The 12,050-nt window shown below is 38.7% G+C and overlaps 2 protein-coding genes across 2 annotated transcripts; both read right to left on the bottom strand.

Moving 5' to 3' along the window:
• Window positions 1–1,053: 1,053 nt before the first annotated feature.
• arl9 (ADP-ribosylation factor-like 9) lies at window positions 1,054–8,482 on the bottom strand. The gene is made up of 4 exons (XM_034133782.1): window positions 8,084–8,482; window positions 6,958–7,135; window positions 4,770–4,951; window positions 1,054–3,219 (listed from the first exon to the last, which is right to left on the bottom strand). Exons 1-4 carry the CDS (start codon window positions 8,303–8,305, stop codon window positions 3,043–3,045), a joined length of 759 nt encoding a protein of 252 aa, XP_033989673.1. The 5' UTR covers window positions 8,306–8,482; the 3' UTR covers window positions 1,054–3,042.
• A 1,034-nt stretch (window positions 8,483–9,516) lies between these two features.
• On the bottom strand, window positions 9,517–11,368 carry LOC117485232 (snRNA-activating protein complex subunit 1-like). The gene is made up of 2 exons (XM_034133781.1): window positions 10,552–11,368; window positions 9,517–10,018 (listed from the first exon to the last, which is right to left on the bottom strand). Exons 1-2 carry the CDS (start codon window positions 11,272–11,274, stop codon window positions 9,611–9,613), a joined length of 1,131 nt encoding a protein of 376 aa, XP_033989672.1. The 5' UTR covers window positions 11,275–11,368; the 3' UTR covers window positions 9,517–9,610.
• Window positions 11,369–12,050: the final 682 nt, after the last annotated feature.

The following is a 12,050-nucleotide window of genomic DNA, read 5'->3' as shown; positions in this document are numbered from 1 at the left end:
AGCAGGTCAGCTGGGTTTGGATCAGATTTCAGAGCGGTACTGTGATGGTCGACGACAGATTGAATATCAGATGTTAAGACGAGAATCTTTTTTTTTCCCGTTAAGAAATATGTAGAAGCCATAGACTGTAGGCTATATATAAAAAGGTAGAAGCCCTTAGAGGCAAGGGATAACAAGACAATTGTGGGAATACATTGTTTTTAATCTGATGAACAGCCTATCATATATTGTGATCGTGACTTTAAACGGATACCAAAAAAGGTTTGCCAGGTTACTTTTTCGAAGTTGTTTTTCCATCTGTTAAAATAAGATTCACAAAAAATAATAAAATAAAATAACTCACAAAAAATCACCTCAATCTGGCTTTTAATGTGTGATTGTTGTTATATTGCTTGATTTTATTTGTTTTTCTTTTCTTTTCACTATCTCTGTAAGCACTTACAAAATAAATTTATTATTATTAAGATGGGAAATAAAGGTTTTGTAGTTTTTGTATTTGTCTATGTAATACTAACTGTAGCCACAAGAGGCTGACATATAGCACTACAGGTGATATAACAACAGTGTGTGATAGCAATGAATGTAATCCAGTTATATATCAAGGGAAATAATGATTCATTTAAATGAGAGGACTTTACTCTACTACAGTAATGAAGTGTAATCGTATATGATGGCATCAGAATCAGGTTTATTGTCAGGTAGGTTATAATAAATAGGAAATGTGCTTTGTTTGAAGGGTAAGTCTCTGAAAAAAGGTCTTACATTTAAAAAAGCTATACTTAAATTGAGAAGCATATCATAACTGGGAAGTGTATGCCTGGGTTTTTCTTTAAATAATGTAATGTATCTTGACATTTGTAAAGCGACCCCTCACGTTATACAATTTAGCCGTCCATATATTAAGCTCTCCATATATGCTATAATACACATACGTTTTGGACATAAAATGTATGATATTTCATCCTATGAAACGCATGTCCATGTGCGTCTGTATGCATCATGAGTTCAATTCCCATATTTAAATTAAAAACAAAACACACGACAACCAACACATTTAGTGGAAACAATTTATTTAAGTGTGAAAAAATACATTCAAACTGTTCACACACATGTCTGTTTGACATTTTGGTTTTGGTAAAAGGCTCTGAAAATGTAAATTAAATAAAAAAAGTGCTTCTTTTTGAAACCTCCTTAGAAATGGTACTCGTGAAGGCTTTGCACAAAACAATGTATTTCCCTTTTTATCCCAATGCTTACAGACAGATTTCACCAAATAAAAAAAGCATTAAGACTTAATAACAAGCAGCTGTGTCGGCTCTCTAAACAACAAAAACACCACGCTAATACAAAAGCGACTAGAAAAATACAAGTAAAACCCTATTTAAGATGAACACTTATCAAAGTATGTACGAACACTCATGATAAAACCAATAATGTTTTTTGCAAAGCTGTAATCCAACAATAACCCCCTGCAGTAATAGTGATCGGGTAGTGTTAAGGTTTAGTGGTTAGGTGTCTGATTTTCATAATGAAATGACAATAAAACAGCGTATTATTAAGGCAGATCTGATTCTAATTGCTTCGTTAAACCACTGTTTTATTCAGACATTTAGACATCGCTTGGCTGGGTAATATTGGAGAATGCAGCATTTTTTCAATTAACCAACAGAAAAACCCATCCCAGTGTTGCCTGCTCTTTTAGGTAGCTAGCACCACTAGCTCAAAAGTGGCTAAATCTAGCAAGAAAGTGGCCGTTTCTCAATGTCGAGTATACCTGCTGCAGAGCCACTATTTCAAGTATACAACGTCATCGAGTGGCGCCAAATGCTGGGCATGCATTTAAACAGTCCTTCGGTGCCACTGGATGACGTAGTATACTTGAAATAGTGGCTCTGCAGCAGGTTTACTCGACATTGAGAAACGGCCCGATTCCACTCCAAAGCCACTCTCCCAAAATGACCCGGATGAACACATTATGATGAACGTAACAAGAAGACATGGCTTTTCCGAGCATTCACAGCAACATATAGTGCCCTTTTTTTGTTTCTGGATTCTAAATTAAAATGACCCACCCTAGCTTTAGGTAGTTGTGGTGTAATTGTGCTATTTCTTTATCAGTTGAAATATTAACGGGTCACCAACGGGTTTTAATTTTTTAAAGCTGCAATAGTTAATATGCATGTTGCCGTGCGAAATGGCAGAAATAGGTCACTGCTTGAAAAGTTAAAGTACAAAAAAAGTCCCGTACCACCTGAATAGAGCAGCCTTTTTTTTCTGTTTTGCCAAAATGTGAAGTGATAATACCAGATCTTAATCAGTAGCCTTGTATTAGGTTTATATGATGGTTTTTTTCCCCCATAAAAATATCATAGGACAGCTTTGAGAGTCGAGGTATTTAATATTCTTCCGATCACCACACATGAAGAACATTATGATGCAGACCAGGTTAGAAAAATAACTCTGTTAGTGCCGACAGTGCTTTTACATTTAGTTTTCTTACATAACAAACTGATGCTAATCGACTGTTAGCAATGCTGGTGCTAAAGCTGACGGCTTGATCAAACCTACACCCTGAAATGTAGCCTCTGAGATTCTGTACCATCAGGCAATCTGCGGTAAAACCTGAACTGTTTCACCATCTACCGCTGAGAGGCTTCAGGAATAACGCACAGTAACAGTCTGTAAAGTGGAACATGTATGGCTCTGTTGATGAGACTCAACATCCGTTTTGGTGAAAATAAATCTTTGGTGAACATAACGTTTGAACATAACGTTTGAACATAAGCGTGTCCAGTAGGCCTTTAGTTTAAATGAAGACAACAAAATAACTAATTGTTGGTTGTAACGGTTGAAGAACAAAAATGTTTGAGAAGTTTGGAACAAATCCAGAATCTACTTTATAACCCCGAAACCAAAACGGTTAAATACTTTTAAATGTTCTTATTAATAAATAAAGTGTCAGCCTACCTGGTGTAGTGAAAATATATGCAGAGAACGTGTTAAATCAAAGTGAAAAACAGAGGTTTAAGGATGAGATGTGTCCTATCTGCTGTCAGAGACCATCTGCAGGATGAGGTCTCGAGCGTCCTGAACGCCAGAGCTGAGCTCGCCCTCGCCCTTCTTCACGTGGGTCCCGATGAGGAACAACCTGCGGTCCCCGGCCTCAGAGAGGGACAGAGCGTCGTGCAGATCTGTGATGCTGCAGGCTCCTGGGAGGTCCTGGAAACACGAGGTAGACATGAGGAGACATCCGGCGGCAGAATGAACTCTCTTACTTTCAGGTTTCCTACCTTTTTTTAATCAAAGACACAATATACAGTGAGTAGGTACCCGAAACCTTTACATGGCGCACAAGAAAAGAAAAGAAAGGCTGGGTATTACATTGACAATTCCTGAGAATAGTCTAAAGCTGCCAGTCGACAGCATCGTAGATACAAACAAAAAGGCCAAGGGTAACCCACTAACAACGACAACAACAAAATACCGTTGATACCGTAAAATACTGTTTATTTCTGTGTCTTAGTTTCTCTTATGTATGGATGTTCCGATCGATCGGCACAATAAAATAGCGCTATGCAACGTGTCTGTCTGTCTGTCTGTCTGTCTGTCTGTTTGTTTATCTATCTATCTATCTATCTATCAAACATCAGACAAAATTAAGAATGACGCAGTCTTTACAGAGTGAGTAAAATACAAGCAGCAGCAGAGCTCTTTAATTAAATTATGAATTATCCTCGAGCAATGTCAGAAACGGCTTTCCCACCTTAATGAAGTAATCCTGTGAATTCAGTCTGTTGGAGTGAGTTTGCTCCATCCTAGCAGAGGGAATCATTTCGGATAGCCACCTCCTGAAGCACGGGGGATTTCCTACCTGTTTTAATATTTCGGTAATGCCCGTTTTGCTTTTTTTCAACTTTCCCACTTGGATCATTTTTGTCAGAGTTTTCCTACCAACCATAATTAAACGTTCAGCTTTTGTGCAATCGAAAGGCAAAATTACTACGATTTATAATTAATGCCGAAGAATTATAAGGAGGAAATCATTGATAGATTTTGATATATTTATTATATTTTTTCTACAAAGGGTAGGTTTTTGTATACTAAATAATATATTGTTATATATAATTGTGTACGAACAAAACAGCATTTCCTTATACGAGTCAAAGAAAGAAAACATTATGCAGCGGATTGTGGAAAAATGCAAAATAAACGGAACATTTAAATCAAACAAAGTGTACTTTTACCTTGATTCTTAATCACCATTCACATGACAACTTTTTTAATTAATACTTTGTAATTGTATAAGCAATTATGCAAAAAGTGTACTGCCAAAAGCATCTGGTCTGGTTCCAAATGAAAATCATTGCTGTCACTTCGACTCTGAGACACTGAGATGGACGTTTTTCATTATTTCTCACAATTGTTAAGATCAAACCACAAAAAGTATGAATCGATTAATATCATATTGCATCCCATGTGAACACAAAGTCTCTATTTATATGTTTTACATGTATTTTACTGTTCAAATGACGAGAGGTTTGCAGGCTTTTAATAATAATATTAATAATACACTTTATTTAAGGTGCCTTTCAGGACACCGTACAATTTGTTAAATATTCTAAGAGGCAACAGAACATGATAAAAACACAAACATACCATAATGCAGAAGACAATTCAAGTGGACACAGATGATAGGGACAGGTTATTCAGGGTAAACAGATAAACAGATTTGTTGAAATGGTGTGGAGTGTTTGTTCTGTCACGCTCACCTGCTTGTTGGCCAGTACCATTAGAGGCAGGCGGGGCCGGGGGTCAGAGGTCAGCAGCTCATGGAGATGCTTCTTAGCGACGGGGAAGAGCTCTGGGTTGGAGGAGTCGACCACGAACACCAGCAGCAGCGCCTTGGACATGTACTTCTGCCAGTAGGGCCTCAGCTCCGCTTTACCTCCAACTGAAACACAGATGTAGTTCCGTCTAATCCAAAAATCAATATATCCACAAGTAGCAATAAGCTTGAATCCAACAAAAATACGTCTCAGGAAAGTTTGGTTGACTCTTACTTAAAAGGTCACCCATCATGCTATGTGTAGGCAATAGCATAGGTCTCAGATATATAAAAAGATATCCCTCTATTTCACTTCCTGTTTCAAAAGTGCTGATTTGGGGTATAAAGCTTTAAAAAAAATAAAAAATTGATACAAAATAAAAAAGGAGGGGTCTGAGCTCATGGGGACCCGGCAGCTACGGTCTAAACTAAATACTGCCGTGATGAAATGCTATATCATGGATTATCAAGGATTGTTTCTGAAACAGTATGGAGCTCAAAGGCTTTCTCTCTTGCCAGTTATACCACAAGGTGAGTTCCTTTTTATTTCCTGCTTCTTCACACACATGCTCTGTGCAGTACAGGTTAGCTCAACAGTCGGGCATTGTTTCTGATAGCAACTTTCTGATAGTGCCGTGGGTCCACATTTCAGATATTACGTAATATCGGACGCAAATCTGGATCAGCTCCGTTGTAGCACCGTTTTTAGAGATTTGGGTACGGAGGAAAAGAGAGAGGGTTTTATTTTCTGACGCTGCGTGAGTTCCCTGACACACCGGGGACACGTATTTATGTATAAAAGACATCAAAAAGTGCATTTTGCATGATAGGTCCCCTTTAAACAAAAGATATCAGTAAAAACACATCTTTTCAAAGCTCCGTGATTATTTTCTCCTTCTCATCTCTAACTACCAGCAGCTGCAGTCGGCTATGACGTCTCGCAATTACAAGCATAGATAAGTGAGACTGGGACATCCACACCAAACTCTGACTGATGGAGTGGTGCAGGAATGAGTCCTAAACCTTGAATCAAGTGAGCATGTTTAGTACTTCCTGATTCCTTGATCTTGACATCAAATGCAATTGAGTTAGATTCCTGGAATAAAGTGTTTCATTATCACAGGTTTACGACTTTTTCACTTTTTTGATCTAGGACATAAAGTGTGTCAGTAAATACCCTAATTGTGAATATCTGAAGCACTTTTGTGTCCTAAAATGGCTGTTGCCAATTAAGTGACTAAATAAGACTACTCGCGTTATCATGCTGAACATTAGCCACTTAGTGGTGGCGATGTGACGTCATGTGACCAAGATGTAGTTCATTTATAGCATTGCGTTAGCTTTTTACTTTTGGCTATTGCATTTAAGCTTTAATTCTTTTGAAAAGTGGTGTTAATATGTGGAGATTATCCTGCAACTTTCAAAAGTACAATGGAAAAATCCTATAGGCTTTTTGTCAAAGAAGCCCTTGCAATGCTAACATCTGGTTTAGCCTACACAAATCAGAGCAAAGTGAGTGTGTCACATTGTGGACTTAATACTAGTTGAACATACATTTTTTACATTTGTATGTGTTTTTATATGTTTCTAGTTATTGTGCTTTTGATTAATTTACTCCCATTGTGTTATTTTATATTGTATTTATTCCCAGTACAGCACTTTGGTCAACTGAGGTTGTTGTTATGAGCGGTCAGAAAAATCAACGCGCATGCACATTAATGATCAGATATCGCCGATTATTTAGAGAAAAAAAACAGACAAAATACTAAACAAAACTCTAAACTCTTAAACAAAAGATTCAAAGCCATACGGCGTATATCTTGGGTGCATTTTCTCATTCACCACGCGGTCTCTATCGTGCGGTTAATAAATAGTTTCCCTCGACTCAACATGAGCACCTGTCACCTGTCGTCTATTAAAGGGCCAAAGCCACACCTATGTGACGTCACCATAATAATCCATTGATTGTCGGCCTCAATCAAAACAATAATACATATAAATAATAAAACATCATATACAAGACATTCATAATGTTTCATTATAAATAGAAATAAGATAGAAATGCAAAATGGCTTCAACAGTTGTTTTAAATGTGCTATATAAATAAATAAAGATTGCGATTGAGGACTTACTCTCCAGGAACTCGATGTGCAGGTCCTCCCGGCTGATGGACACGGCGTTGAAGCCCTGCGTGGGCTCCATGTCGTGCTCCAGGCAGCCGGTGGACAGGCAGTGCAGCAGGCTGGTCTTACCGGCTCCATCCAGACCCAGAACCAGAACCTGGGTCCCTGTTGACTCCACAGGCGTGGACTAGAGCACACACAGAACCAGCACACATCAGATAAAGGCGGAAAACTATCTGACATACACACGTTTCTGTACTACTACCATGAAGACACACATTTGACCTTTGAGAAATGTTTCATCAAAAATATTGAATGCAGGTTTGGTGCAGACAGTTCATATTAAGGGTTAAAGCAGTTGCTAGTTGTACTGAGCTGTTAGTATGAATCAGTAAGTGTGCATTATAAGATTTGTGTAATCAATTAAATGTATTGTTTAATTCATTTGATCTATGTTTTAATTACAGCTTTAGAGCTGGTACTATTAAAAGGCACCCCCTGAGCCATTACAAAAATACATTTCCAAAATACTGCCAATGAGTTTATATTTTAGGTTTAATATGTGGTCTATTTCAAGACTGCAACTCATTTGAACTGATTAGTCATCATAGTCTAATGAGCAGAAAACGGTAGAAGATGTATTTACTGTCATGTAAAATGTAGGAAATCAGGAATTTTTCTAATTCATGTAAAAATGTCAAAGGTTTTACATTTTCTGTCACTCAAATAACTTATATTTTGTTTCACTTCTAATATAATTAATACAATATAATATAATTGTCAGGTTACTTAGCACTCCCAGAATTCCCCATGGCAACATCCAGAGAACTAGCATGAACTTGTGCACATAACATATAGCTTAGCTGTTTTTAGTTGTAGTTTATACACCCTGGAAGATGTTCATAATAAAAGATCAACTTAAATCACTAAGCTGCTGAGTATTTTCGTTCACGTTTTAATCCTGAAACTAAAGTTGTTTTAGGTGAGGAGAAACGTACACAGTCTCCCCTTGTCTGTAACCTTGTAAGTATATCTGGATGTCAATTTTAAGTGCAAAATTATATTTAGAAGTAAATAATACTACACTACCACCAACGGTTTCTAACGGAAGGTGTGTCCATGGTAACGTTTTTACCTCGGGTGCTTTCGGAGCTTCTGCAGCGGCGACAACAGTTTGTTCAACCATAGTTTCCTCCTTTATTTCCCCTTCATCTTCGGCCTTTTTACCGTCTTCCTCCGGCCGTGTTTCGGTCTCCTTCTCCCCGGGGGAGGACGCGTAGTTCCAGACAAGATAAGCGACTCCTCCAGCCACAGCCACGGAGGCTCCGAGGACACCAGCTGTCTTCAACCCGAACATTGTGCTCAACCGCCGGGTTAGTGTTCTACAAACTGCCGCTTTTTTTACCCGTCCGTTTTAACCATTGTTTTTACTTTAATTGGGTATTTCACTCCTCGTTCTCCTCCATAAATCAACAAGTGGATTAACAGACAGGAAGCTGAACTCCTCCGCACGATACTTCCGGAAAGAAGTGCGCCGCTTTCATTTGAAGCAGTGTTACCAACTCACCGCTTGATGGCACCATTATTCTTTGTATTTTCAACACAACTCTTGGCTCCTTTTCATGCATTATACCCAGTGGTAGAAAGTAGGCCCACTAGGTGTACTTAATTGCGACATTAACAATACTGACTAGTTTCAAAGAATAATAGGAGGATGGTAAAAATACAAATTCCCACTTTTATCAATATTCAGAGTCAGGATTATTTTGTGAAAAAACGCTATCATTGGGTTTATTTAATGTCTTCCATATACATATGTTTACACTGCACGTGTGCTTATTTCAACTTGAATGTGCTTCTCGTTTCTGAGTTTTCCTTGTGATACTGTGATTGGCCTTTGGGCGCATATGGGACTATTGTTTTAATCCTACAATATAATGAAATCTATTGTAGTCCCATGGGCCCAAAAATGTATTAAAATATTGAGTTCTTACATACACACACATACATATATATATATATATATATATATATATACATATACATATACATATACATATACATATACATATACATACATATATATATACACACATATATATATATAGATATATAGATATATAGATATATAGAACCTTAAGAAGATCTCACTTCAGCAGAACAGTTTGACTGATTTGAACAAAAAATAAATAAATATATCAATAACACATTTATAAAAGACCATTAAGTATTTGGGGTTAGACATTTAGTTTTTATGGATTTTGGTTAGTGTGACTTTAGATTGTAATGTTTCTGTATAATACATGAACGCTCTCAATTCTATATGTATTAATTATATATAATGTAAATACTTGGATTATTGTATGGCCCCAGGTTCTCAAGCTTCCTATACCTTGTTGGGGTGTCCCATTTCACATGTCTTCATTATGTCTTAAGATTGTACTTGTTTTTTAAAATGTAAACTTGTGAATATAAAATAAAATGAGAATAGGCAATCCTAGATATATATATATGTATCTCAGTTATGGCCACAAATGGGTCAAACAAAAAAGGTAATTTTCCAATTAAAAATAACTTTATTTAACATGGAAGAACACAAACAAACAAACAAACAAACAGAACAGAACACATGGTTGCAGCTGGAAGACTTCCTCCATTCCCATCATTCTTTGTAGGGTGGTGTCTGCTTGATCCTCTTCACCGGCACCCTCTCGTTCTGCTCCGGAGCGCTGAGGAGCCATACCTGCATCCGGCTCTCATCCTTCGTCACCCCGAGACTCTTCCAGGTCCGAGCCCTCAGAGAAGGAGGCTTTCTCTTCCTCCCAGACTCATAATGCTGTTCTGATCCCGAGCTGGAGGACTCCACCTTCACCTTCTGCGGCTGCCGGTGCCTCCGGGCCTTCGGCGCCTCCTGGAAGTTGCTGTAGCTCTTCTGCTTGATGGAGGAAATGAGTCTGGCCCTGCTGCTGCTGGCCTTATAGTCCCTTTCCTCCTCATCCTCATCCTCATCCTCATCCTCATCCTCATCCTCCTCATCATCATCTCCACCGCCACCGTTGCCTTTGTCGTCCTGCGAGCAGTGGTGTATAAAGAAACAAAGTACATACTACTTAAGTACAATTTTGAGGTACTTGTAACCATGTTATGCTTCTTACTACTTCTACTGTACTACATTTTGGACTTACTTTTACACAACTGGGTACTTGTACTTTAACCGAGTATTCTCAGTTTATAATTTTGTACTTTTTACTCTATTACATTTATTTGACAGCTTGGAGTTACTTTTTAGATTAGCTTGTAAAAAAATATAAATCAAATGTTAAATACACGTTGACATATATTTAGAGATGAAGATATCCAGCAGCAGTATATCACGTATTTAAATTAGCTATACATTTACCAGTTGTGATAAAAACACAAACATAATAAGTAACTCAATATATATATCTGAAATGGGCCATTACGTATAAGGAGTACTTTTACTACTAACACTCCAGTATAACTTGATGCCGATACTTATGTACTTTTACTGAAGTAAGGTTTTGAATGCAGGACTTTTACTCGTAACAAAGTACTTCTGGAATTAAATATTGCTACTATTACCGCCTCTGCTTGTGAGAAGGTCTTCTGCTGCCAGGTGAGGAACTCCGCCATGCAGTCCTTCAGGCGAGCGGTGAAGTCTCGTTGGGTCATGGAGGCCTCACACCTGACCGCCACCGTGTTCTCCTTCAGCTTCTCATACTGGCTCTCAATGTTGCTCACCTCCTCCAGGATGTCTGCGGAGAAGAGCTCCTGCACGGCCATGGTCCTCCCAATAAACCCTGCACACACGGTTTTCTGCTTTCGTTTCCTCAGCTTTAGGAAGGATAGAAAGTGCGGCATGGCGGTGAAGTGAATGGCTTTTGCTGCAACAAGCTTGTGATAGATGTACACCACATCTTGATGGCCCGAGTTCACAGAGTCCTTGAGAAACTTCTGGATTATGTCCCAGTCCTTCAGGGCGAATCTAATCTGCACAGGGGGGACGGCGAGTTGTGTGTTGTACAAACCAAACATCAGATACAGGCCTCCCACCCTGATCTGGTAGCTGTATGGAGGCAAGAAGTACTTCACAGCCGTGGCTAAGGTTACTCTGCTGAACCTCTTCTGCTCAGCCATACTGACGATGCCTATAAACACATCGGAGAAGCCCATCTGCCTCCAAGCGGCGGAGAAGTACTCGTACCTGATGGAGTCCGACTGCTGGAAACGAGCAAGTAGTGCCTCCACATCTTCAGTCAGAGGATCGTAGAAAAAGTCACTGTAAATAGGTCGCTCACGAGGCATCCTGTCCACAATATTTACACCTCAGAAACAGCCAGGAGTCTGAAGGAGCTCTGGGTTCAGAGCAAGTGTGGCTTGTCATTGGATAATCACCTGAGAACCACGCCTAAGTGGAAGGAGTCAATTAGGGTTATTTCAAAGCAGGTGTGGTCTGGCAGAAAGGCTTAAGGGGCCCTATTGTGCTCATTTTCAGGTTCATATTAAGTATGCTTTTCCTATACTTTAAAGTTAAAAAAGGTCTTTATGTATGTCAAAGTGTCTGTGCTGCAGCACCTCTTTTCACCCCACGAGTGTTACGTTTCATGACAGCTGCATGTTTAAAAGGCAGTGCACCTAAGTTTAAAATATAATAAAAATGACAATAAAACAAGTAACACTAAATATGTACGTATCGCTCACTTCTGAGCCCCCTTTCTCAGGGTTTCACTTGCATGGACCATCAATAAGTTATCATTTGAATGAACTCAGAAATGTCCAATTTATGAAAATGATGCTAATAATTATGTTTATGTGGCACAGCTTATTTTTGAATGTTTCATTCAATTATTTTAACTTGACCGCGGAGGACACACATGTGCAGCCTTGACATTTCTCGCTACGAAGGACGCCGGGCTCGGTAGAATTCCAAGGAGCCTGGACATTGGAACAGTCCTTCGGCGGGACTCGATGACTTAGCATCCTTGAAATAGTGGCTCTGGAGCATCCTTCCTTGACATTGAGAAACACCCCCTGTCATGAGACCAAGTGACTCCAAAGCTTTTAAAAGTATTATTTATTTT

Source organism: Trematomus bernacchii, unplaced genomic scaffold, assembly GCF_902827165.1.
Source record: "Trematomus bernacchii unplaced genomic scaffold, fTreBer1.1, whole genome shotgun sequence".
In the NCBI taxonomy this organism is placed as follows: domain Eukaryota; kingdom Metazoa; phylum Chordata; class Actinopteri; order Perciformes; family Nototheniidae; genus Trematomus; species Trematomus bernacchii.
This window is presented reverse-complemented; position numbering and strand designations above follow the sequence as displayed.